At 49.0% G+C, this 24,743-nt stretch overlaps 1 protein-coding gene across 2 annotated transcripts in view; it reads left to right on the forward strand.

Moving 5' to 3' along the window:
• The window catches only part of PLEKHD1 (pleckstrin homology and coiled-coil domain containing D1), a 32,295-nt gene extending 22,209 nt beyond the window's left edge, over positions 1-10,086 (forward strand). Inside the window, exons 8-13 of one of the 2 annotated variants that reach the window (XM_072839071.1) lie at positions 1,264-1,357; positions 2,607-2,785; positions 3,322-3,454; positions 3,802-3,946; positions 4,297-4,446; positions 9,608-10,086. In XM_072839071.1, the coding sequence (XP_072695172.1) occupies positions 1,264-1,357; positions 2,607-2,785; positions 3,322-3,454; positions 3,802-3,946; positions 4,297-4,446; positions 9,608-9,621 (715 nt within the window). In that variant the 3' untranslated portion in view covers positions 9,622-10,086. Of the gene's footprint in view, positions 1-1,263; positions 1,358-2,606; positions 2,786-3,321; positions 3,455-3,801; positions 3,947-4,296; positions 4,447-4,677; positions 6,735-9,607 lie in introns of those variants that run through there. The other variant, XM_072839070.1, reaches the window with a different exon arrangement.
• Positions 10,087-24,743: the final 14,657 nt, after the last annotated feature.

Genomic DNA, 24,743 nt, shown 5'->3' on the forward strand with positions numbered 1-24,743 from the left:
ACTGGACACAAGGCACGGGCAGGTGCAAACAAGCATCCCCCAAGCAACAAGGCCCTCTTGCCCCTGTCAAGCCTTCCGTACCAAGAGGTGGACAGGAAAAAGCCAGCCTAGAGGTGCTTTAGTCAAGACCCCAAACATGCCCTCCACTGTCCCTTCACATTCTGGCTAATGATGACCCTTGGGATCTTTAATCTGTGTATGGTTTGCAAATCCAGTTGCACACTATGACCATAGACCAGAATGAGAATCTCTAGAAGGTAGAGCCCAGAGATCTATATTTTACAAAAGCTTTCCAGGTCACTCTGAGTCAGCCTATCCAGGAATTTGGAGACTAAGGCTCTGGGTACTGTTGTTGGTGGTGATTGTCGCTGTCTTCCTCCTCCCCCTCCTCCTCCTCCTTCCCCTCCTCCTCCTCCTCATCACTACTGATAATCAGTGTTAGCCCAGAAAGGCTTTTCTTGCAACAACCTTATAAAACAAAGTCAGTTAAACAAGTACTTTGAGGAGGGAGAAGCTCAGAGGATCTGACCAAGTAAATGGCCAAGCATCTGCTTATCCCGAGAATTGCACCAGATACTGGAATAGAAGATAAGCCCTCTTATCTTACAATGCAGGATCTTACAGTCTGTTTGGGAAAACCATTCTCACACCCAGAAAACATCAGCACACGCATATAATCAGGCATAGTGCAGACTCCCTGGGTCACAGGAATTAAGGCATACGTGTGATCCTTGTGGGCACTAAGAGAGGTTTGATTGAGCTGGGCCTTGAAGAATGGGTAGTATTTAGGAAATTGGGCAGGAAGAAAGATAAAGGCATTTCAAGGAGGAGAAAGGTAAATGTGTGAGGGGACCCAGGCTTGTTAAGAAAGCAGCAAGGGGATTGGCATGCCAGAGAAGGGCCTCAGCCATGTCCCAAGTCAGAGTGAGTAGGGGTTCTAGCAGGCTCTGTCTGGGGAAGATAGGAGGTGGGGCCAGGACCCCCTTGGTTTCTCTAGTGTTTCTCTACCTGTGGGGTGGTCCTGGGTTCATCTGACAGATGCATACGTACCTGGAGCAAGTGACTTCCACCCCACTTGGCTGGGATCTCCTTCTTTCAGCCCCAGGTCCCTACAGCTGCTATCAGGACCCTGCCACACAGAGAGGGGCTGGCCTTGCAAGGACCCCTCTGAGCCATATCGGGGAGGTGAAGCCGAAGCATTTCTGTGTGCAGAGGGGATTGGGAGGGGTGGGCACTGCCATACCCAGCCCTCTGTCCCTGCAGGGAGCTAGAGCTAACTGCAAGGTGCCTCAAGGGTGTGGAGCAAGAGAAGAAGGAGCTGAGGCACCTCACGGAGTCCTTGCAGCAGACGCTGGAGGTGAGGGGCCCCTGGTGGGTGGCTGACCCGGAAGCAGGTTGTTTGGGCCACATGATACAGCATTTCCCCAGAGGGTTCTCTGCAAGGAGAACAGGGCAGGATGGAGTTGATCTCAAGGGTCTCTTCTCTGTGGACCAGTGAGCATGGGAGGCCAGAAGCAGGATCCAGAGGGGCAAATTCAAGTTTGTCCTGCTGACTGTGACACCTTCTTTGATGTTTCTATTTTTATACCAGATGGAGGATTGATTTAGGGTGGGTGGTGGGACTCCCCATTTCTTCCTTCTTGTGGCTCATTCACTTAGCTGCTGCTCCTGGGTGAAACTGAGCAAAAAGGGAAATTAACTGCCATGTTACCTCCATTTGATACACAGAAGCTGTAAAAGGGAGGGAGGAGGTGGTAGGTGTCAAGGACCAAGTGCAAACTATCCACAGCCCCTCCTCCCCAAGTCTCCCTTGGTTGCCCCTCCACACCCTGCACAAAGACACTCTGACCCTTACTCCAAACCACTGAGCTCATGTGCCCTGAGGAAGCCAAGCTCTTTTAGACTCCACACCTTTCCCCATGCTGTTCCTTTCACACAGAATGTCCTTCCTCTTCTTCTCTGCCTTGAGGACTCATCCATCCTTCTAAGACTCAACCCCAACATCACCATAGCCAAGCTTCCCTGACTCTTCCAGGCAAGGGTTTGCCCTGAGCTTTAGGACCCTAAGGCTGCAGGGTTTCTATTCTCTCTCCACTGAGTGGGGCTTTGTTTGTGGTGCTTTTATTTGTTTATCTTTCATCTTCACACCATGAGAGATGGTTCTCATGGAGCGTTTCAACTCCAGAATTTTGGGGTAGCACAAGCCCAGCCTGATAAAGGGGAGGATGTCTAAATCTATTCTAGGGCTTGCTCCTCTTGGATGTTTTTCATATGAGCCCAACACACTCCGTCACTCACCTCTGGAGGAACAAAGACCCCCAAAGGTCATGGAGCCCTTGTGCCCCAGTTGAAGTAGGTGCTACCTCCACTGTAAGCTGCATTGGGTGCCTCCCAAAGTTCCTCAATGGAGGAGTAACCTTGCCTCTTTGTAAAGAAGGAGATCTTGGTTGTCCTTTTACCTTCAGGGAAGATGGAAGATATTTCGGGTGTCTCTAGAACATTGAGTAAGGAGGGCACCCTTTCCTGAAATTGAAAGGCAGGTGAGGGCAGCCATGTTAGAGAATCTAAATTAGGTTCTTTCTCTTCCTTCTGTCCTTCCATGCCAGGAACTCTCCATAGAGAAGAAGAAAACCCTGGCTATGCTGGAAGAGAATGAGAACCAGTTGCAGACACTGGCCAATCAGAGTGAGCAGCCCCCTCCCAGTGGGGGTCTCCATAGCAACCTGAGGCAGATAGAGGAGAAGATGCAGCAGCTCTTGGAAGAGAAGCTCCTGGCTGAGAAGCGGTGAGAGGCCCTTCAACCCCTGAATCTAGTTTGATAACTTTCCTTGAACTGCATACCCGGATTCTTAGGCTCTAGCTGGCATTGACCAGATAGATCACTTACTTCCTTTTGTCTGGGACTCAGTTTCTCCACCGGGCAAATGGGAAGAAAACTTGCACTACGGGTAGCTGACTTGATCATTATCTCCTTGCACTGGTGTGAACCATATGGACAGGCAGTAGGTCCGTCTAATGATGCTTTGTGGCAGGCTGGGCAGGACCTCATAGCTCCTTTGTACAAAGGAGGAAACAACCTCAGAGGATTGATAGGACCTTCCTAAGGTCACAGAACTAGGAAGACCTGGACCCAAGACTCCAGTCTTCTAACTTCGGACCACAGCACCCCCTCTCATCCCCTGGGTGACAGAACCCAGAAAGTTCTGGGGCTCAAGAAGCCTGGGTCTCAGGGTTTCTGGAGCGGGTGTCTAGGAGGAGCTGCCCTCCCACTGGAAAGCCCCCTAGGTGAGTGAGCACACCTCTTCCACGCCCACCCGGCAGGATGAAGGAGAACGAGGAGCGCTCCCGGGCCCTGGAGGAAGAGCGGGAGTTCTACTCCAGCCAGTCCCAGGCCTTGCAGAACTCGCTGCAGGAGCTGACCGCAGAGAAGCAGCAGGCCGAGCGGGAGCTCAAGGTGCTGGCTTGGGCCTGCTGGCGGCGGCCTGTGTTCGGGAACCTTCCCTCACATTCCTTACCTGCAACTACCTGAATTACCACTGCCAGCCTGATGGAGCCGCCACTTGGGGAAGCAGCGAGGGTGCTGCCTGGGCGGGGCAGCATTGGGAGCCCCCTGCCAGACGCCGGGGCTGAGTCCAGGCCAAGTGGCCACGGGCGGGGGACCGAGGCAGGGTGTGGTAACTTCCATCCAAGCCCAGAGGCGAGCCAGCCGGCCTGAGGCGGGGCACCATCAGGGAAGGCTTCGGGGGGAGACGGCAACGGCCCCCAGGAGCCCGCTCGCGGCTCTCTTCCCGGTGCCCTCAGGCCGAGGTGAAGGTCCGCATGGACCTGGAGAGGCGTCTGCGGGAGGCAGAGGGGGCCTTGAGAAGCCTGGAACAGGGGCTCAACTCCAAGGTGCGGAACAAGGAGAAGGAGGAGAGGATGCGCGCTGACGTGAGCCACCTGAAAAGTAAGCCCTGCCCCCCCCCGCCCGGGGCCAGCCCCCGCCCCCCGCCCGAGGCCAGCCCCCGAGCGCCGGGCCCGCGGCGGGGGGCGCAGCAGGTGGGCCGCGCTGCGCGGGGAGGTTCCCCTCGGGGCTCCCGCGGCGGGCGCGGCCGGGGCGCGGCTTCCTCCCGGCTCTCGAAGTGGAACCTGCAGGGCGGGTGGGCGCGCTCCCCGCTGGAGCCGGGCGCGGGGGACGCGGGGGGCGCGGAGCGGGGCGCGGGGGACGCGGGGGCGCGGAGCGGGGCGCGGGGGCGCGGCGGCGCGGGGCGGAGCGCGCGCGGCCGGCGGGAGCAGAGCGCGCACCTGCGGCCGCAGGGTTCTTCGAGGAGTGCATCCGGAACGCCGAGCTGGAGGCCAAGATGCCGGTCATCATGAAGAACTCCGTGTACATCCACAAGGCGGCCACTCGCCGCATCAAGAGCTGCCGCTTCCACCGGCGCCGGTCCAGCACCTCCTGGAACGACAGTGAGTGCGGCGGCGGCTGGCGGCGCGCGCGGCCCGAGTGGGCGCCCGGGCGGGGCCGGGGCGCGCGGATCCAGCGCCGAGGCTGGACGGGGCGGCCTGGGACTGGCTCCAGCAGCCTCGGCTTCCCCCCGGATTCGGGAGCCGGTGGCTGCGGCAGCCCGGCAGCCCGTGGGGTGGGGGCCGGCCGAGCCTTGGTGAGCCAGGGGCCGCTCACGGCCACCGTCTCCCCAGTGAAGCCGTCCCAGTCTTTCATGACCTCCCAGCTGGATGCCAACAACATGGAGGAGCTGAAGGAGGTGGCCAAGAGGCTCAGCCGGGACCAGCGCTTCCGAGAATCCATCTACCACATCATGGCAAACCAGCCAGGAGCCCCCTCCGTGGTCCCCCGGGGTGGAAAGTGATGGGTGCTCCTCCCCTGCCCCCCAGGTCTTTCCTCAGTGGCTGGGTGGGGGGAGGGGTGCCGGGGAGGATCTAACTCCCCCGGCACCTCTCTGCTCCCCTCTGGGCCAGAGCTGCACCCCACCCTCAAAGGACAGGGATGGCACTTCCCTCACCTCCACCCCAGCCCCTATCCTTGGGTTTATATCCGGGCCCATCAGGCCCAAGCTGGGTGCTGCCTGGTTGTTACCTGGTGCTCACCTGGTGAGGTCAGGAGGGGCCTGGCTGTGCTTGGAGACATTTTGGTTGGGGAACGGGGTGGGCAGGGCCCACAGCCATTGTGCCCATCTCTCAGTGATGCTGCTTCCCTGTCTTCATGTATAAAGGCCTCCCCTCCCCACCTTGACACCTGCTTCCCCCCCCCCCCACTCCCACCCCAGGTTTCTAACCCTTTCTTTGCTTCTGAGGCCCATACACATCCCTCAGCCAAGGCCCCTCACTTTTACCACATTGTAGGGAAGGGAAGAGAGGGACCTAACACAGTGACTTTTGGGTTTGTGGCATACCACACATGCTATGGTGCCTCCTTTCCTGAGGTTGGGCCCTGGCTGAGAGGCTACCCACTCACTTCCATCCTCAGGTGAGATCATCCACCTGTAGCTTCAGCTGGCTTGGAGGGAATGTGACCCTGCCCCTTAACCCCCACATTCTTCCTACTGTGTACCGAGGGCCCAGCGCCCTGCCTGGGATCTGGGGCCAGCAGTGATGCTGAGCGCTCTCCCAGAGGACGGTAGTAAGCCTAAGGGATGGAACAAGGAGGCCCTGCCTCCTGCACTGTTTACTCCTGGTTGGGTAGGGAGGCAGCTGCCTCTGGCAGTGGTGGTGCTGTGGGTCTGTGGGATCGCAGAGGTCTCCCTCTGAGCTGCCCCTGCTTGGTCACCTTGCTGTCTCCTCTCACTGCGGAGGCTTTACCCAGTGAAGCAATGTGATCCTGGAAGATGCAGGCCTGGACGTTGGATCTGCCTGGGATCAGGCTGCTCATGGTCACTGGTGGTATTAAAGGTGCTGATCCTCTGCTGCTTGGCAAACAGAGCCAGGAGCCCAGTCTGAGCAGCACACAGATGACTGCAGGGCAAGCCCCAGCGAGGTGCTGGCCTCCCCTCAAAACACATGCATGTCTACTGGACAGCTGCCCAGGCCAGGCTTGTGGTGCCCTGCTCTGTGCTCAGGGCTGCCTGGTGAAGCTAAGGGGGACTCAGCTAGAGTCCTGGGTGGGCTCTGATTGGGAAGTGGGGTGGAGGGGTTCCAGGGCAGAGGCACTTAGAATCGATACATTTGAAAAGAGATAAGTCAAAAAAAAAAAAAAAAAGAGATAAGTCTAAATGTAAAAACTTTAAACACGTAGAAACCTGCATAAACTTGGAACTCACTTATCTGACATGTATATTGGATGGACTTTGAAATTAGGAGAAAGATGTATAAAATCAAGATTACCATTTTTTGTTTTGTTTTGTTTTGTTTTTAAAGAATTAGGTTGATAATGGTTTGTTCTTGGAGAAAGGTCTTTTGGAAATTTTCAAATGCATTTTTCCCCCAGGCAAGCTATTAACCTGAAAAGAAGTGCTTTTCCGTGAACATTCACCAATCCCTAGTTCCTTTCCTCCCGTTTCCCCCTCTACTTTCTATGCCTCGGGCAAGTCTGGGTTATTTCCAAGCAACTGATCAGTCCATAAGTATTTATTTGTTGAAAGCTCACTATGTACCTAACACTGTAAATAGTAAAAGAGCAATATCTCTATATGAAAGTATATCACAGTGGAAATTACTTATTGGAAATGTATTGATCTGATTTTTTAAAAAAAAAACCAGAACCCATACTCCTTGGCCAATTAAATGGGTTTCCTGCCGAACCGCTGGTGGTGTGATCATTGCTAGAGAGATGTTTCCCCCTGCAGGCCAAATGTGGAATTGTACAATCACTTGCATGTAGTCTTAATAAGCAGGTGTGTTTCTCTAAGTGTGAAGAAATACTCTGGTTGCTGCACCTCCTGGGAGAGGCTTCCTAATAATTAACCAAAAAGTCTGTGTTCCCACCCTGAGATCCTGGTCGGCCCCATGTAACAGCACTATCAGCTTGATTTTATTCTGATTTGAGCACTGACCAAAGGGAGCAGACTTCATGAGTGGGAATAGCCTCAGGGAAGCAAAGGACATCTAGTTTTATGGCTTGCTGGCTTCAGTATTCCCACTGGAAATTGACAGCATGCCTTCTCTGCTGAGGAGAAGTGTATGCTTTTTGTTTTGTAATCCCATAAGAGAGAGTAAGAAATGGTAATGACCGGATGGTTGTAATGCTGTTCCCCAACAGTATGTTAATGGGCGAGGTCAGAGTTCCGTAAAACACCCAGGAGTTGACTCACTGCCCCGCTGCCAGCTCCTGGGAAGGATCCACTGACTATATTTATCTCTGGAGGGATGTCACTGCCACCCCCTTCCCCCATCCTATCCCACGCAGCGGCCTGCGGGTGGTCAAGTACCATCTGAATAAAATTTGGAGCCCCCAGTGAATGATGATGGTGGAGCAGAGACTTGCTTGAGTCACAGAGATGCAGTCTGTGTCAGAGTTGGTCTAAATGGAAGGTAGTCATTAAAACCACCAGACAAAAGGGGCTGCTCTGAAGCCCTCAGATAAAGGCCAGCAGCCCCTGGGGAATCTGGTGCTTCTGTGAGGAGCCAGGATGGGGATGCTCCGACTCCCAGGCTGCTGCAAGGGCTTTCCAAAGCTGGAAACCTTATGGCTTGGACTTGGGGGGCAGTTACTTCTTTTACTTCACATACCCCTGGTGAGCAAGGAGTGTTCTGGCTTTGCTTCTGGGTGAGACTCTGACCAGGCAGAGAAGTTGGGTTGAGACAGGGCTGTTCAAAGTCAGGAGGCTCCACCTCAGGGGCTCCAGGAGATTGCAAAGCCAGAGCTAGCTGACAGTGCATTTGGGGGCTCACCTGCTGCACCCTGCCTTGCTTCTCCTGCAGGATCTGATCCCTGCCTCTAGGCTGAGGGTACTGCCTAGAACAGACTCAACCTGTCCTGTTACCCAGGCAAAAACTGTGGCTCATGGGCCTTGGGATGTCACTGACCACAGGAGAACCTTTTCTCTAGCAGAGCAGTAACCCTGTCACGAGAAAAGGGAAGGAACTTGTCCCACATGCTGCTTGCTGCTGTGAGGGTGAGGTGGGAGTGTCTCTGATGGTGAAAGTTCAGGTCTCAGCTCTGCAACTTTTAATAAGTCACTATTTAAAATATTTTTTATATGTATGTATTTTTATTAGGTAGGAGATAAATCTCTTAAATCTCATGAGGCTGCTCAGAGCCTTTATAGTTCTCAAGTTCTATAAACTGGGACCCTGCAGCCCTGGGATGAACAAAACGTGGTCGCCACTGCCAGCGCTGATCACAGAAATACAGTTCTCAGGGAGGAAGGATGCTCTGGCTCAGGTTGAACTTGAGGCCATGCTATTGCCAGAAAATTTTAGTGTGTATTTATTTTTAAATTTTAGTGTTTATTTTTATTATTTTTTTCTGAATTTTATTTTTTTTATGATAGTCACACACACACAGAGAGATAGGCAGAGACAGAGGCAGAGGGAAAAGCAGGCTCCATGCACCGGGAGCCTGACGTGGGATTTGATCCCGGGTCTCCAGGATCACACCCTGGGCCAAAGGCAGGCGCCAAACCGCTGCTGCCACCCAGGGATCCCAAATTTTAGTGTTTAGATGAGAACAGGAAAACTAATTTATCACCTCAAAGAGATGGCAGTTGTGACTAATTTCACTACTTGGAAGGCCATCCTGGGTGGAAGGAAAGATGTCCATTCTCGTGTTCACCCTGATGTCTGAGACCGTCTGTCAGCATCACTTCTTTCCATCTTCATCCACAAATATTTATTGGGATTCCATTGCATGAAGTCAAGGGCCTACCATGTGCTTATTAATCTCTATCACTTACTGTTATTTTTTTCACTGTGGTAAAATATACCTAACATAAAAAGTCACCATTTTGACCATTTTTCAAAAGGTTTTATTTATTTATTTATTTATTTATTTATTTATTTGAGAAGAAGAGAAGCAGACTCCCCACTGAGCAGGAAGCCCAATTCAGGGCTCGATCCTAGGATCTAGTTGTGCAACCATCTCCAGAACTTTTAGGGGTTTTCTAAAATATTTTATTTAGTTTATTTATGAGAGACACAGAGAGAATCAGAGACATAGGAAGAGTTCCGGGCTCCTCACAGGGAGAAGGATGCGGGATTCAATCCCAGACCCCAGGATCATGCCCTGAGCTGAAGGCAGGCGCTCAACTGCTGAGCCACCCAGGTGTCTCCTCCAGAACTTTTCATCTTGCAAAGCTGGAATGCTATGCATTAAACAACTCCCTGGTTCTTCCTCCCCAGCCCCTGCCAACTACCATTCTACTTTCTATTTCTATGAATTTGACTCCTTTAGATACCTCGTAAAAATGGCATCATATGGTATGTGTCTTTTTATGACTGGCTTACCTCATTGTTAAGTTAACTGTCCTCAAGTTTTGTTCACATTGTAACATGTGTCAGAATGTTCTTCCTTTTTAAGGCTGAATAATATCCTACCCCTTTCAAAAAGAAAAACTTAAATCTTATTTTGCCATAAGTTGTTGACCAATGATGAGAGCCCTTCCTGTCTTAAGGGATAAGAGAATCACAGCAGAGAGGATGGGAAATTGGGCCCAGATGCTTCTCTTTTTTCCAGGTTGCTCCTCATAATGGCCTGGTGTGAAGGGATGCTTCGGAGTTCACTTCCTCCTTCTTCCCGGCAGATGGCAGCATGCTCTGCACCGGGTCTGCAAAATCTGGTGGCAAAGTGAGCTAAGGCTCCCGGAGAAGGGGGAGGGCTTTGGGACTCTGCTCAGGTTCTGCATTATTGGGGAAGAATCGCCCAGTTGTTCTCCCCTTTCAGATATGAAACAAAAGTCTCCGCTTCAGCCATCATCTCTTAAGTCTGTTATACAGCATGTGCTTTCACACCAATTTCTTCTTTTTATCCTTACAAGATTCCCTCCCCTTGAAGCCACAGAGGTTAAGGAAGCTTTGCCCAAGGTCACACAGCTTCTAAGTGTCGGTTCAGATATTTGAGTTCAAGGCCAGTGTTCCTACTAGCATATGTAAAATATTATATGTAAATAATTCCACGTAAAATTTTTTAAAAAGATTTTATTTATTCATGAGAGACACTGAGAGAGAGAGAGAGAGAGAGAGAGAGAGAGAGAGAGAGAGGCAGAGGAAGAAGCAGGCTCCATGCAAGGATCCCAACATGGGACTCGATCCCAGGTCTCCAGGATCACACCCTGGGCTGAAGGCAGCACTAAACCGCTGAGCCACCCAGGCTGCCTGTGTAAAATTTTTTTAGTGGGTTTCTTTTCTTTCTCCCTTCTTCCCTTCATTTCTTTCTTCCTGCCTTCTTACCTCCAGCAAATAAAAAGATATTGAGTTCCTCTATGTTCTAGGCACCAGAGTCTGTGCTCAGATCTTTTCTATTATGGGTTCTTTTTTTTTTTTAAGATTTTATTTATTTATTCACAAGAGACACAGAGAGAGGGGCAGAGACATAGGCAGAAGGAGAAGCAGGCTCCCTGTGGGAAGCCTGATGCTGGACTCGATCCCAGGACCCCGGGATCACGACCTGAGCCACAAGTAGATGCTCAGCCACTGAGCAACCCAGGTGTCCCACCTACTATGGGTTCTTAAGGGATTGACTCAGTTGCTTGGTAACTAAGAGTTTTCCAAGAATTCTTCCATTCTGAAAGTCTGGCTAGTCTAGCATAGCAGGCCCTGAGGGTCAGAGCTTCTCATCCTAAGAACTTTGTAAAGCAACCAGGCCTCTTCTTGCTGCCTCCAACCACTTTGAGGCTGGCGGTCTCTTCCACTTCTCCCTCATCTACCCTCCCCAAAACTTCCCAGTCAGCGTCCTCTGGAACAGAAGCATCCTCTCTTGGAGGACGTAGCCAATGGGCAGCACATGATGGGAATCTAAGAGGTCTGGGTGGCCCTGTAGAGCCAGTGATTGATCCTGAGAGAGTGGCAAGCCATTCCATCTCCCCTTTGTACAATGAGGGTATGGATTTAGATGGTTTCAAAACCTCGAGTAATTCTGGTCATCACACTTCTCTACTGGGGATTGCCTGAGGGGTGGGCATGGGACCATGATGGCCCATGAGATTCAAAGTTTGTGGGCAGCCCAGGTGGCGCAGCGGTTTAGCGCCGCCTTCAGCCCAGGGTGTGATCCTGAAGACCTGGGATCAAGTCCCATGTCAGGCTCCCTACGTGGAGCCTGCTTTTCCCTCTGCCTGTGTCTCTGCCTCTCTCTCTCTCTCTCTCTCTCTGTGTGTCTCTGAGTAAATAAATAAAATCTTTAAAAAAAATTGAGAGATGAGAAGTTTGCTGGAGGACTTCTGATACAGGCTTTTCACCTTTAGAGTCATAGGGAAGATATGATCCATTTTTTGCCCACTGGACACTGCATGTCTGGATATGACACCTAGAAAGAAGGTAGCCAACTTGTGACCATGACAGCAGCTGTGTCTGAAAACATGACAAGGAGACTTGGTCCTTACTGATCCGTCACAAAGTTCTGCAGTACTAGATCTGCCCTATCTCAGGACTACTTGTTATGGGATCTGATTGATCTTTCCATATTGTGGAGGCCTTTTTGATTGCTTTTTTCTCTTCTTTTCAAACAAGAGTTGCCCAATTGATAGTCACCTTAGCTTTTTCAGAGTTGTTGTGTGAGCCCCAAAGACTGAGAGACCTTGTCCTAAGGAAATCACAACATTTTCAGTTATAGGATGGGAACTAGAATTCATCTACTCATTCAGTCAACAAATATCTATTGAGAGCCCCAAATCATATTTTAAAAAATTCTAGACATACACCCCTCACAACTCAAAATCTCTAAAATCAGGATATATCTTAAGTGTTTTTTTTTTAATTAATTTATTTATTTTAGAAAGAGAGCACACAACCTGGGAGGTGGGGAGCAAAGGGAGATGGAGAGAAAAATCTCTCCAGGCTCCATGCTGAGCACAGAGCCCCATGTTGGACTCTATCCCAGGACCCCAAGATCATGGCCTGAGCTGAAATCAAGCACATGGCAATATCGGTGAGGTTGTCATTGCCTTTGCAGACATCAGCATCCTAACATCAAAATGTGTAGACTGTCAATAGTTTGGCGAAAAAAAATCCTAAAATACAGAGCATGCTCTTCATAAGAGTCACATGGTTGCTGAGGAGGTGGTGAATCAGACATTTCTGGGCTCACTTGCAATATGATACAGCTAGATCCACAGAATCGTAAAGCTGGCTGCAGAGCCCAGCACATATGACACTTAGTTCTTTTATGGATTCTTTTGAGAAGTGCTGTATCATCAAGACTCTTGATGCCTCAGAGGATGCCAGCATGTGAAAAGAAGATGGACATTGTGAATCTCAAAGAGAGAGGAATCAGATTTGGAATGAGAAGTTCTAGAAATACCTTAGTCCATTATTTCACCTCTATTTCCTGTATTATTATGCACAAGAGTGATTTACGATGAAAATCTATGACTCATCAAATCTAAAAGAACTCTTTCAGTAATTATAAAATAAAAATTCTGAGTGCACGCATAGTGTCAGAGTGTCATAGTTTAATTGTCAGCATTTTAAATCTCTCAGTAGTATGTAAAATAATGCTATGCCTCATACTCAAGGATGTCTTAAATTAGATAATGTTATTCTTTGTGCCAAGCTCTGTCCTGGTGCCAGGGAGTGAACAAGAATCAAAAGCCTGGTTGTTTGTTCAGCTTGGTTTCGGAGAGTCCTTTAGATGTCAGTCAGGGACCTGTATGACAACCACTTTTCATTCATCAACTCTCGCTTCCAAGGTTGCCCTTGGGGTTATAGTCTCCAGAAGTCCATAAGAGTTTCCCTTTTCCATTGTGCCTTGAAGTAGCCTAGAGCACCTCTGTTCTCATTTAATTGATGGGAACTCAGTCACGTGGCCTCATCCCCTGCAGGAGAGTCTGGGAAATGTGGCGGGTAAACAGTGACTACGGACGCTAACAAGCAGCCAGCAGTCTTGCTGTACGCTATAAGCAACACTGTGGAAATGAAGGAGCATCCCAGCAGCCCAGAACCTCCCTGAAGGGATCCCTGGGCGGCGCAGCGGTTTAGCGCCTGCCTTTGGCCCAAGGCGCGATCCTGGAGACCCGGGATCGAATCCCACATCGGGCTCCCTGTGTGGATTCTGCTTCTCCCTCTGCCTGTGTCTCTGCCTCTCTCAATCTCTCTCTCTCTATGTGTGACTATCATGAATAAATAAATAAAATCTTAAAAAAAAAAAAAGAACCTCCCTGAAGAAAACAAAAACACCAACTTGCCTGTCCTGCCCTTGTGTCTTGGTGGCTGCTGACCTGAACATCAGGCACATCACTGAATAGATGTTCGTGACTCAGAATATTAGCCCATTGGTAACCAGTTTTTGATAGCCTTGGTTACCCGTGGGGGCTAAGAGGATTAAAGGAGTTTGTGGTGCTTATCCTAAACCATGAATTTCTACTTGAGATATTTTTGGGCAGAAGAGATTTTTCAGGAATGCCTGTAAAGCCCCATCACTTAGCACTGCCAATTCCGCCTCTCTGCCTGTTCAGGGGGGCTGGTGGGGACTGGCTTATTTGCTCAGTAGACTATGTGCTGGTGACTAGGAACACAGGGCTCCAGCCTTCAGGGTACAGAACTGAGCACTGGTGCAGAGGAGTTCGGGTTTCACCAATTACATGCTGTGTGACTTGGGCAAATTAGTTAACATTTCTGGGCATTGGATCTCTCAGCTGTAAAGGTATAGTCCTCAAGTGTAAATGTAGCAGCAATGCCTGCCCTTACCACTTCACAGGTTGTTGAGAGGATCCAGAGAGCTGGGGTAGGGAGAGAGCTCTGTGAATTGTAAAGCTTCATGCAAACACTATATTATGTTGACAAAGAGAGCGCAGGTCTGCGCTGTGTGAAATTTCCTTGAGTGATGGTGGTCTTGCTCATACTCAGTCTGTCTGATGGGACATTTCTAAGCCACTTGGTTGAAAAGCCTCTCCTTCTCCGTCCAGACACACACACACACACACACACACATACACACACACACGGAGCTTGTTCTATTTGGTATTCAGGGTAAAGCCTATAAGTCAGGGCTGAGGAACTGAGGCCTAATATTAGTGGGAAATCCTCAGGAAAAGGAGGGAAGCTGGGGCCATGGCTGCCTCTCACCTGAGTGGGAACTGAACACATTTTTCGTTGGCAGCAGCCTGGGGGTGCTGTGAGTACCAGGAGGAGCCCATATGCCCAGTTTGGCACAGCACACAACTTTGTCTCCCCTCTCTGGCCAGCAATGTCCACAATAGCCAAACCAGGGAAAGAGCCCAGATGTCTCGCTGTCCCTAGGCCTTTTAAGCTGCACTGGCTCCTCTTGCTCCTCTAACATTTCCTAGATGAACAGAGGTTGGAAGCAAGAAGCATTCTCTCCACTTTAGAACTATACAAATCAAGAGAGAGGGAAAGGAATTTCTGGCTCCTTTCTATGTCTCTACCTGTCTTCAGTGTGAACCGTTTCTGTCATTCTCTGAGTTCTGTGACATATTCTTGAGTTCCTGGGCCTTTCTTTTTTTTTTAGAGGGTTTTTTTTTTTTGTTTTTTTTCATTTAAATTCCATTAGTTAACATACAATGTATTTATTATTGGTTTCAGAGGTAGAGGTCAGTGACTCATCAGTCTTATATAACACCCAGTGCTCATTATATCATGTGTCCTCTTAATGCCTATCACCCAGTTACCCCATCCTCCCCACCCCCACCCCTCTGGCAATTCTGTTTGTTTCCTTTGATTAAGAGTTTCATATGTTTTTCTCCCTTTCTGATTTCATCTTTTATATTTTTTTCCTCTCTTCCCCTATGATCCTCTGTTTTGTTTCTTAAATTCCACGTATGAGTGAGATCATATGATAATTATCTTTCTCTGATTGACTTATTTCACTTAGCATAGTTCCATCCACGTTGTTGCAAATGGGAGAAGATATTTGCAAATGACATGTCAGATAAAGGGCTAGTGTCCAAAATCTATAAAGAACTTACTAAATTCAACACCCAAGAAACAAATAATCTAATGAAGAGATGGGTAGAAGGCATGAACAGACATTTCTCCAAGAAGATATACAAATGGCCAACAGAAACATGAGAAAATGCTCAACATCACTCGGCAACAGGGAAACAAATCAAAACCACAACAATATACCACCTCATCCTGGTCATAATGGCTAAAATTAACAAGTCAGGAAAGGACAGATGTTGGCGGGGATGTGGAAAAAGGGGAAACCCGTTACACTGTTGGAAATGCAAACTAGTACAGCCACTCTGGAAAACAGTATACAGGTTCCTCAAAAAGTTGAAAATAGAACTACACTATGACCCAGCAATTGTACTACTGGGTCAGTGGTCTTTGGGTCTTTACCCCAAAGATACAAACATAGTGATCCGAAGGGGCACCAGCACCCCAATGTTTATAGCAGCAGTGTCCACAATAACCAAACCAGGGAAATAGCCCAGATGTCTTGCTGTTCCTAGGCCTTTTAAGCTGCACTGGCTCCTCTTGCTTCTCTAACATTTCCTAGGTGAACAGAGGTTGGAAACAAGATGCATTTCTCTCCACTATAGAGCTATACAAATCAAGACAGAGGGAAAGGAATTTGTTCAGATGGGGTGGGAGAGGAGGAGAAGAGGCAACTGAGAAGAATTCACTTGGGAAGAGGGAGGGCCCATCAGGATACTTCTGGTTGCCATGACAGAACATATTGGCTCATGAGGCTGGAAATATCTCTGAGAACTGGAGACCCTGACACCAGGATCTTGGTTCTCTCTCTGCTCCTCTTTGTTTCTCATTGTGTGTTGATCTTGCTCTCCCTCACTGCAAACATCTGGGAGAAGACCTAGCCGCTTGCAGCCCCAGCTTGGCCAGGGGAAAAAGCAACCCCTTTCCTTGAGGCTGCCTATATTCACCCCAGGGAAGGGACAGGACCCATGGCTCAGGTCATGTGCCCACGGCTTGGTTGAATCACTGGTGTGGGTGAGGAGAAAGCCTCTGGACTTCCCCAGGCAATCCACCCTACAGAGAGGGATGGGAAGAATATAGGCAGAGGGTAGTTGCGGCGGCGTGTGTGCACACATGCGTGCATACGTGTGTATGTGGTGCGACCTGCCAGGACTGTGGCATCACGGGGGTGAGCAATGTTGAGGAGCAGCAGCAGCAGCAGGATCACATCCTCCCTGGGCTCTAGCAGCTTCCTGGAGGCGGGTCAGCAATGGTTGTCATGGCAACAGCCTTGATGGGAGGATCTTAAGGAAAAGACTAAAGCTGGAATGTTTTGAATATTTGCCTACAAATGAGCCTGTCTCTTGTTAAGAGCCAAAGGAAGACAAAGCCCAGCTTCTTGGGTCATTTCAGTCTGCGTTGAGCGGTTGGCGATGGAGTCCAGTTTGAGTTTCCCTCCCTGAGATGGAGGAGGTGGCCACAGGACTCTTCTAAAGCAATCGTGGGAACCGCATGCAACCACCTACCTGAACCTGTGCCCTATTGTCTACCATGGAGTATTGTTCCTCAAGGTGTCACAAGAGCATGCTTTGTTCCCAACAAGCACTTAGGCAGCTCACAGGCAGGGACTGCTTTCATACACAACATGCCCCTCCAGCGAGCCTACTGTTCCGCCTCCAGTCCAGCCAGGGCTTGCTGAAGTGGACACTGGCCGCCCCAACAAAGATCACCTACATGGTGAGGCTCCTTGCCTTTAGCTTTTATCTCCATTGGTTCAGCTTTCCCTCCAGTCATCCTAGGAGGAAACAGGGCTGGTGCTTTTACAATTTTCATTTGAAAGATGAAGAAACAGTGGTCAGAGAATCCTGGCCTCAAGAGAAACTTGAAACCCCACTCTGCCTAGCCCTGTCCACCCTCCTCTCCCATCCCTAAGGGATAGGATGGGGCAGGGGGCAATGCTCTAAGGCCTCTGTGATGGGAAGGGTCCCCCTTGGACTCTTTCTCATGTCCAGGGGACTTCCCTCCCTGAGTAAGCATGAAGGATATAGAATGAACCTGCTTTGCATGAATCTTGGACAGAAATTCTTGCTCACTTTTCCTTGGCATGCTTTTTGTGGGATGCACCTTTCTTTACTATAGGAGTGTTAAGTCATTCTGGGATTCAGGAGAAACAAAAAAATGACTCCCTACATGAGCCTTCAGCCTACATTTAGGGGTCTTTTATAGGGCAGCCTCGTCTACCAGGGCAGATACACATCAGTAATAAAGAGCTTGCGTTTCATCTGTCTCCGGATGGGGTAGGGCTGGAGGATGTGAGGTCTCTGGCTAGATCCTGTTATCCTGTCACATCACACACTAGAGATCTGCCCAAGGTCCTACTGCCATGAAAGGAAGAACTGGGCTGGAGCTCAGCCTTTGGAGCCAAGTCCCCATCTCTTCCCTTCTACCCCTTCTAGTCTTGGGACAATGTCAAGCCAAATGGTCCAGCAGCCTTGGGCATTCCAGGAGGAGCTGTGCACATTGGTTCTGGCTTCCTGCTTGGGGTCACCAGTCCATGGTGGACGAGCTCCACATTCAGTCATCACATTCCTGCAGGTGCCCTGGGAGGCAGGGTGCATGTCACCCAGAGAGCTCCCCCAGCCTATGGCTCTTTCTCCAGAGCCTGATACTGGCATGAGCTAAAGTCCTCATTCTGAGATTGTTTGAAGGAGGGAATTTGTTCTATACCTAACTTTCCTTCCCCCCTTCTCCCTCCGTCCCTGTCCACCTTCCTTTTATCCTTCCTTCCCTCCCTCCCTCCTCCTAAGCAGATGCATCCCTGAGGCATACGATCTATTGTCTCCTGTAGGTTAAAAAGCATCAGAAAACAAATACTTCCCGAGTTGAAAGCCATGCTGAATTATTCATGGACTAAATCTACTGCAGATTTCAGAGTGACTTTTATTCAAGGTTGAAGCTCTGTGCCTCCGTGTGAAAGGATTGTTGACCACGCCCAACATAGCACAGCCTTCCCCAAGCTCATCCCAAGTCCATCGTACCATACTATACCCTCTTTTGCCTCTTGCCCTGACTGTGGTGTATACATAGACCATTCTCCCCCTGGTGTGACAGAAACTTCTGATTGTCCACCAGTGGTCCATTCTCTTCTTTTTCCTCTTAGTTTTAGCTTGAGAGATGACTACTTAGTCAGAGCCTATATTGTCCAGCTTCCCTTGCAGTCAGGAGTGGCCATATGACGAAATGCTGGCCAGTGAGGTAGAAGCAAAAGTGACATAAGCAACATCTATGGGAGGAAATTGTTTGCCTGCTATGTCTTCTTTTTGCCTGGAACGTGGAGGTGGTGCTGGTGAGTTAACTTTGATCACACAAATGAAGAAAACACCCTAGAAGATGACAAAGTGAGATAGAAGGAAGCTAGGCCCTGGACAACTAGTACCATGGGACCATCTACCCATCCTGGACCACTTGCTTGCCCATGCACTAGAACATAAAAGAAAAATAAGCCTCTTCTCAGCCTTGTACTCATTCCTAAAGCTTTGGCTTAGGTATCACTTCCCTAGGAAGCTCTTTTTGACCTTCCCTGGACCAGCACTTCCTGGGAGCTTTCACCTATGCCTTCACTGGAGCGCACATCAGAGAATCCTATAAAGACTTGTTGGGGGATCCCTGGGTGGCGCAGCGGTTTAGCGCCTGCCTTTGGCCCAGGGCACGATCCTGGAGACCCGGGATCGAATCCCACGTCGGGCTCCCGGTGCATGGAGCCTGCTTCTCCCTCTGCCTGTGTCTCTTCCTCTCTCTCTCTCTCTCTCTCACTGTGTGCCTATCATAAATTAATAAAATTAAAAAAAAAAAAGACTTGTTGGCTTGTTTGCAACACACACACACACACACACACACTGTATCTGGCCCAGCCTGGGAATGCTTTGAGGCAGGGACCACAGTCTTACCTGCTCCTTTTTCTCAGGCTATAGGCACTTACTAAATGTTGACCAGATCAATGGTAGTGCCATACATCTGCATTGTGCCTTGGTTCTCACCTACAGGGATTTTAAGCACTTCCTCATGCTTAACCCCAAGCAAAAACTAAAGACCAATTTCCATTCTTCTCTGTCTTCCTACAAACACACCCAGGACTTTCTTCCATGTCCAGTCAGCTAGGCCAGGCCCCATGAAGGAGTGCTTCCCAAGGGTGATAGTTGACTATGGCCAAAGTGCAGCTCAGTGCTAGACCCCAGTCTATGACTTCTGTTATCAGATGGGCTTCACCCAAATGTAAGGCCTGGTGGTGTTTTGATCAGGTCCGTGAGGTATAGCAGGAGTTACCCTTCCTTGATTATCTTTGCCTTGAAAACCTGGGTAAAAGGGGTGGGTGTGGTGGAAATCTATGCATCACATTTAATTGGAAAAGGTGTGCAGATTCTTTTATGATTTGTTTTCAGTTTACCTACAACTATGAAGGTCTATTTACAAATCTGGGGTGGGGCAGCCTTGGTATATTTCTCTGGTCACTACGTAGATGGAACCACACGCTATCCAACATACCAAGGCTTTGGCAGCTGCTCTGAAAGATGGGGCTCTGGCCTCCAGCCAACCTTTCCTTGAAGACACTTCCCAAGAGCATTGACCTTGGCAACACTAAGATGCTGCTGCTTTTATTAATGCTTGCCTGCCTTCCTTCTTTTCTTCCCTCCCTCCCTCCCTCTCCATCCCTCTCTCCCTCTCTCTCTCTTTCTTCCTTCCTTCCTTCCTTCCTTCCTTCCTTCCTTCCTTCCTTCATCAAACCATTCTTTGGAGTTCTTTGTACAGACAGCAACCTTCATTGTGACCTGAGGGTTCAGAAGAGCACAGTCTGCCTGCCTCATCCCCCATCAACCTCAGTTTTGGGGACCAAATGCACAATATCATCACATTCCCAAACAAATCTCCAAATATGCACACTTGTGATTCTGCTGCCCAAAAGGTTCAGAAATAGTGTCAGTTTTCCAAGGGCTCAGTGGGTCTAGTGACCTTCAGCCTGGGGTATGAGCAGGTTGTTAGGGATTGAATTTGCCCCAGAGCAGAGGAATGTATCCTTGAGCCAAAAAGGAATAAGAATGGTACTTCTGAGAAGGAGAGCGCCTCAGAGGGGGCATCAGACCCCACATCTGCTTCAGGCATGTCCTTTACTATGACAAGGAGATTATAGTGGTTTACTCCCAAGCATTTGAGCTAGAATCCCACACGTTTGTAGAGAGATATAAAAGGCTGAGCTCCCTAGGGCACAGACTCTGATGGATTGTATTCACATTTCTTCCCTAGTGGAGCATGAGGTGAAGTGGGGTCAGAGGGGAGGCCACCCTCAAAAAAGCCATCAAAGAAGGGAGTCCTCTGGCATCATTAATGCCCTGGGCACACCCCTCATGGGTTCACATTAGTTAATACAAGGTCACCATCCCAAAGTTTGTGTTCACCTTACTTAAACGTGTTCAGGTGTCATAATATGTGGAAGTCATGGATCTTTGCAATCTTAAGCTTTAAAATACTCAATACGTGTTGGTTTTAAATAGTCACTCATTTATACTACATTCTCATGTAGATATCCAGAAGCATGCACCAAGGTCTTAAGAAAAACATCACTGGGGCTAATCTAAAATTAAGACAGTTCTATATTTTGACTTAATTTTGTCTATGAATTGGGACAAAAACTGCCTTTATTCGGCTTTGGTGAGGGTAACCTCAGGAGCTCAGTTGAGGGTCAGTGGCCCCACTCTAACTGACTGTTAGGGTCTGTGATTTGGATGGAGCATGGGCACCTCCAGCCAGCCTCTCTGCATGCCTCCCAGCACGTTTTCTCTGGGTGAGGTTAAGAGAAATCGTACAGTCAACAGTGGTTTTTTTAGAAGCACCGATTTTTTAAAAAATGATGACATTAACAATAAAAGCTATCTATTGAGCTCATGCTACATGCCAAGCATGATGCTATTTTTTCTTCATACTTTATCTCATTTTCAGGACAACCTGTGAGGTACTTATCATTATTGTCCCCACTTTACAGACAAAGAAACTGAGGCTCAGAGAAATTGTATAATTTGCCTAAGGTGATCCAAAGGCCAGGTGCCCCTGACTCTACAGTTTTTTTTTTTTTTTTATAGTCACAGAGAGAGAGAGAGAGAGAGGCAGAGACACAGGCAGAGGGAGAAGCAGGCTCCATGCACTGGGATCCCGATGTGGGATTCGATCCCGGGTCTCCAGGATCGCGACCTGGGCCAAAGGCAGGCACTAAACCGCTGCGCCACCCAGGGATCCCTGACTCTACAGTTTTAATCATTACACAACTTTGTAAGAGGGCTGGTTCTCAATGATATGAGCAGAAATCAGGTTCTCTCAGTATGGGAAAGGCTATGTGCTACCCCCACATCTGATGGTCCTAGAAAAACACTCCTGATCCTTGCACTCCATTGTAGGGAAGGATCTGAATGGGAATTAAATTTAAAAAGACAACAAAATAAGGTGTCTGAATTTCTGTCTTTTGTCTAACACAAGTCTGATTTTGCGACTCTAAACGTCCTAACTCCCTCAAAGTTAAAGACTTCAGAAATTTTATCTGCTAGTGTTTGGTTACAGCCTCTTCTGTAAGGTATAACAATTTGACAGAGCCAGTATCATGGGGGTGCAACTCATGTGGTCACAACTCATGTGGTCACAAGAGGCTTGTGCAGGGTTCAATGCTCTGCTGTAGCTATCTTAAAATTGTTGATAACATTTTTTAAAAGATTTTATTTATTTATGAGAGACACAGAGAGAGAGTGAGAGGCAGAGACACAGGCAGAGGGAGAAGCAGGCTCCATGCAAGGAGCCTGGTGCAGGACTTGATCCTGTGACTCCAGGATCATGCCCCGGGCCGAAGGCAGGTGCTAAATCCACTGAGCCACTTGGGGATCTCTGTTGATAATATTTAAATGAGAGGTATACATTTTCACTTTGCATTGGGCACTGTAAGTTATGCAGCCAGGCCTGTCATCCAGGAGATAAAAGAGATGTATTTTGACATCAAGTAGATGTGGCCATGAACTGCCCCGTAGCCAAAGCTGGCATGCCTTAGATACTCCTTTGTCAATTCCCTCTTTGTGTGGCAAGTAAGTGACCACAGGAAGCCACACAAAGGAAATGTCCACTCCTCCACCCTGTAGCAAGAGCTGGTGTTGAGTGGCACCTGGGTGGCTCAGTGGTTGAGTGTCTGCTTTTGACTCAGATTGTGATCCTGGGGTCCTTGGATTGAGTCCTGCTTCAGGCTCCCCACAGAAAGCCTGCTTCTCCCTCTGCTTATGTCTCTTCTGCCTCTCTCTCTGTGTCTCTCATGAATAAACAAATAAGTAAATAAATAATCGTAAAAAAAAAAAAAAAGAGCTGGTGATGAAGGCAGACCAGGAGCTCAGCGCTGACCCCATCAGAAGAGTAGAAGGGAATTGAGAGAGAGGGACCCCTGAGCCTATTTGAAAATCTCAGGAGAATGGGGAAAGAGAGCTCTGGGTTCCTTGAGTTTGGGTTTGTCTGATGCCCTCCCTGACTGATGACAAATGGTCTGATTTTAATGCCTCTGACATGAATATGTCCTTCTGATTTCCAGTTGGAGTTGGGAGCCTTCGGTACCTCCTGTTTTGAAGCCAAGCCATTGAAAAACCACACCACTGGAAAGGCTCTGTTTAAACAGGTGGGGTGAGGCCGGGGTGGAGTGTAGTAGGCACATGGTGGGGGCAGTAACTGGCAGGGTGTCTAGAGGTCCTGAAGCCCTGCCTCTGGCTTAGTCATAGTGAAGCCAAAACTGAAGGGCAGAGTTGAGAAGGGGAATTGAGGCCATCTGGTTTGGCTCCTGTCTTCACCCCTGTTTCCAGCTCACAGATACACCCCCATCTTGCTCATTTGGCTTTCTCACTTGTTTATAATTTTTCTAGATGCCTCTACACATTGCCAACATTAAGCTTGCTTCCTAGAAAGCTTCTCTGTAGATTCTGGGTCTTGAGACGCTATCCTTGCTGTGCCCAGCATCCTGCCCTAAGGTTAATGCTGTCATTAAATATTAGGGAGGGGAAGCGGAGATCCTGGTTCTTAGGCTCTGGCCACCATGCCATTGGCGGGGGGTAAGGGTGATATGGGCCAGTTGCGGGAGGCAACATCTGTGAGACACACCATTTGGACAACACTTGAGATTCATAAAGAATTTGTCTAATCACAAGCACTAGCAGCCCATTTTAAAAAACAGGTCCTTCTTTGCCAGATTCTCACAATTTCTTTCCTCTCGTTCAGCTATAACAGGAAGTCCAAGCTACCCTGAACTATTTGGCTTCGGTGCTAAAGTCAAGGTTTATGAATGATCATTGCTGGGCATCAGGAGACATTTGCTCACTACTTCCCCAAACCCCTTTCCCAGAGTTTGGGGCATTAACTCCCAGAATGCAGTGCTGCTCAGGCCGACTTTTGGCACCCGTCCCCCCCCTCCGCTGCCCCCGAGCTGTCTCTATGCCATCTGCCCCTAGGGCCTTTCTCTGGCTGGCTCTGAGCTGGCAGCCTGCTTGTGGCCCTGCGTTGTCATGGAGAAGGTTTTAGAAACATATTGTTGGATTGCGGGCGTATTTCTGCCACCTGGAAACAAGTGGGTTTGTAGAAGAGCCACAGTGCAGGGAGGGAGGGGGCTCTTGGGGGGCGGAGCTGGAGCCGGTGTAGCTGGCTGTGGCCGAGGGACAGGGGCCAGCGCTGTTTGGTATTCCAGGCAGGCGGTGCATGCTGCTCAACTTGCTTCTACAGGACTCCTGGGAGCGCGCATCAAACAGAAGGCCACAGACTCTGCAGAAAAGTTTGCAGATTCTAAGAAAATGAACTGCTGTGCAGTCCACTGTTGCGGTGGGGGAGGCTGAGTGAGCTCCCGTTTAGACACACCGATGTGAATTTCTACTTTGTGCAGGCAGAGAAGCTGTGCACACCAGCAGGCTGCCCTTGACCTGTCTGGGACAGCTCCTTTAGGGCCATCTATTTTTTGCATGAGACCTGGACAGCCCAGCCATCTGGGCATCTCCCTCCTACCTCCACACCCAGTTCCTGAGGGGCTTCTGAAAGCTCATTTAGGGCACCAGTCACCTTGCTGTTTGTTGCTTTGTAGGTCAAAAAAACAGTTGTGTATCAGCAATTTCTTATCATTTAGCCAAATTGAAAAGCTTCAGGGCAATCTGGCCCCTGTTGTCAGGATTAGACAATAAGGACGGTAAAAAAATCAGTAGTAGATTTTCTCTTGCCCCAAAAATACAATCTATTACTTTCTAAATCATTCTAAATTCTAGCATTTTGTGTGCATCTCAAGTCTTCACCTTCCAAATGATGCACCTGCTAGCAAACACGCCCTCAAAGTTACAAGGCACACTGGCTTTCCCTTGGACTCTGTATACTTTTTCTTCTGCTCCTCGAGGTAGAAACTAGATCCATTCTAATGCCCACTAGAGAAGAGATATTCCAAAAGTACCTTTGATTGGATTCCAAGGATCTTTTAACTGCTTTGATCACTGGCAGAAGAAACTACACATGTTTTCATTACTTGTACAGCCTTTTCACTAGGAGTTTTGGCGACTTTTGGAAAACCCTTTAGGGTCTGCTTGCCTACCGTTATCTATGTAGACCTGACATGTATGAACTATTAACATGTTTTGAATTGGGCAAATAGCAAACCATCACTGTCTAAGGCACCTGCTCTCTCCTTTCTCCTCCCTGAGTCTTATTTCTGCTGCCTTAAGATGGTGCTGGTGAGGGGTTTCTAA

Source organism: Canis lupus, chromosome 9, assembly GCF_048164855.1.
Source record: "Canis lupus baileyi chromosome 9, mCanLup2.hap1, whole genome shotgun sequence".
NCBI classification, from domain to species: domain Eukaryota; kingdom Metazoa; phylum Chordata; class Mammalia; order Carnivora; family Canidae; genus Canis; species Canis lupus.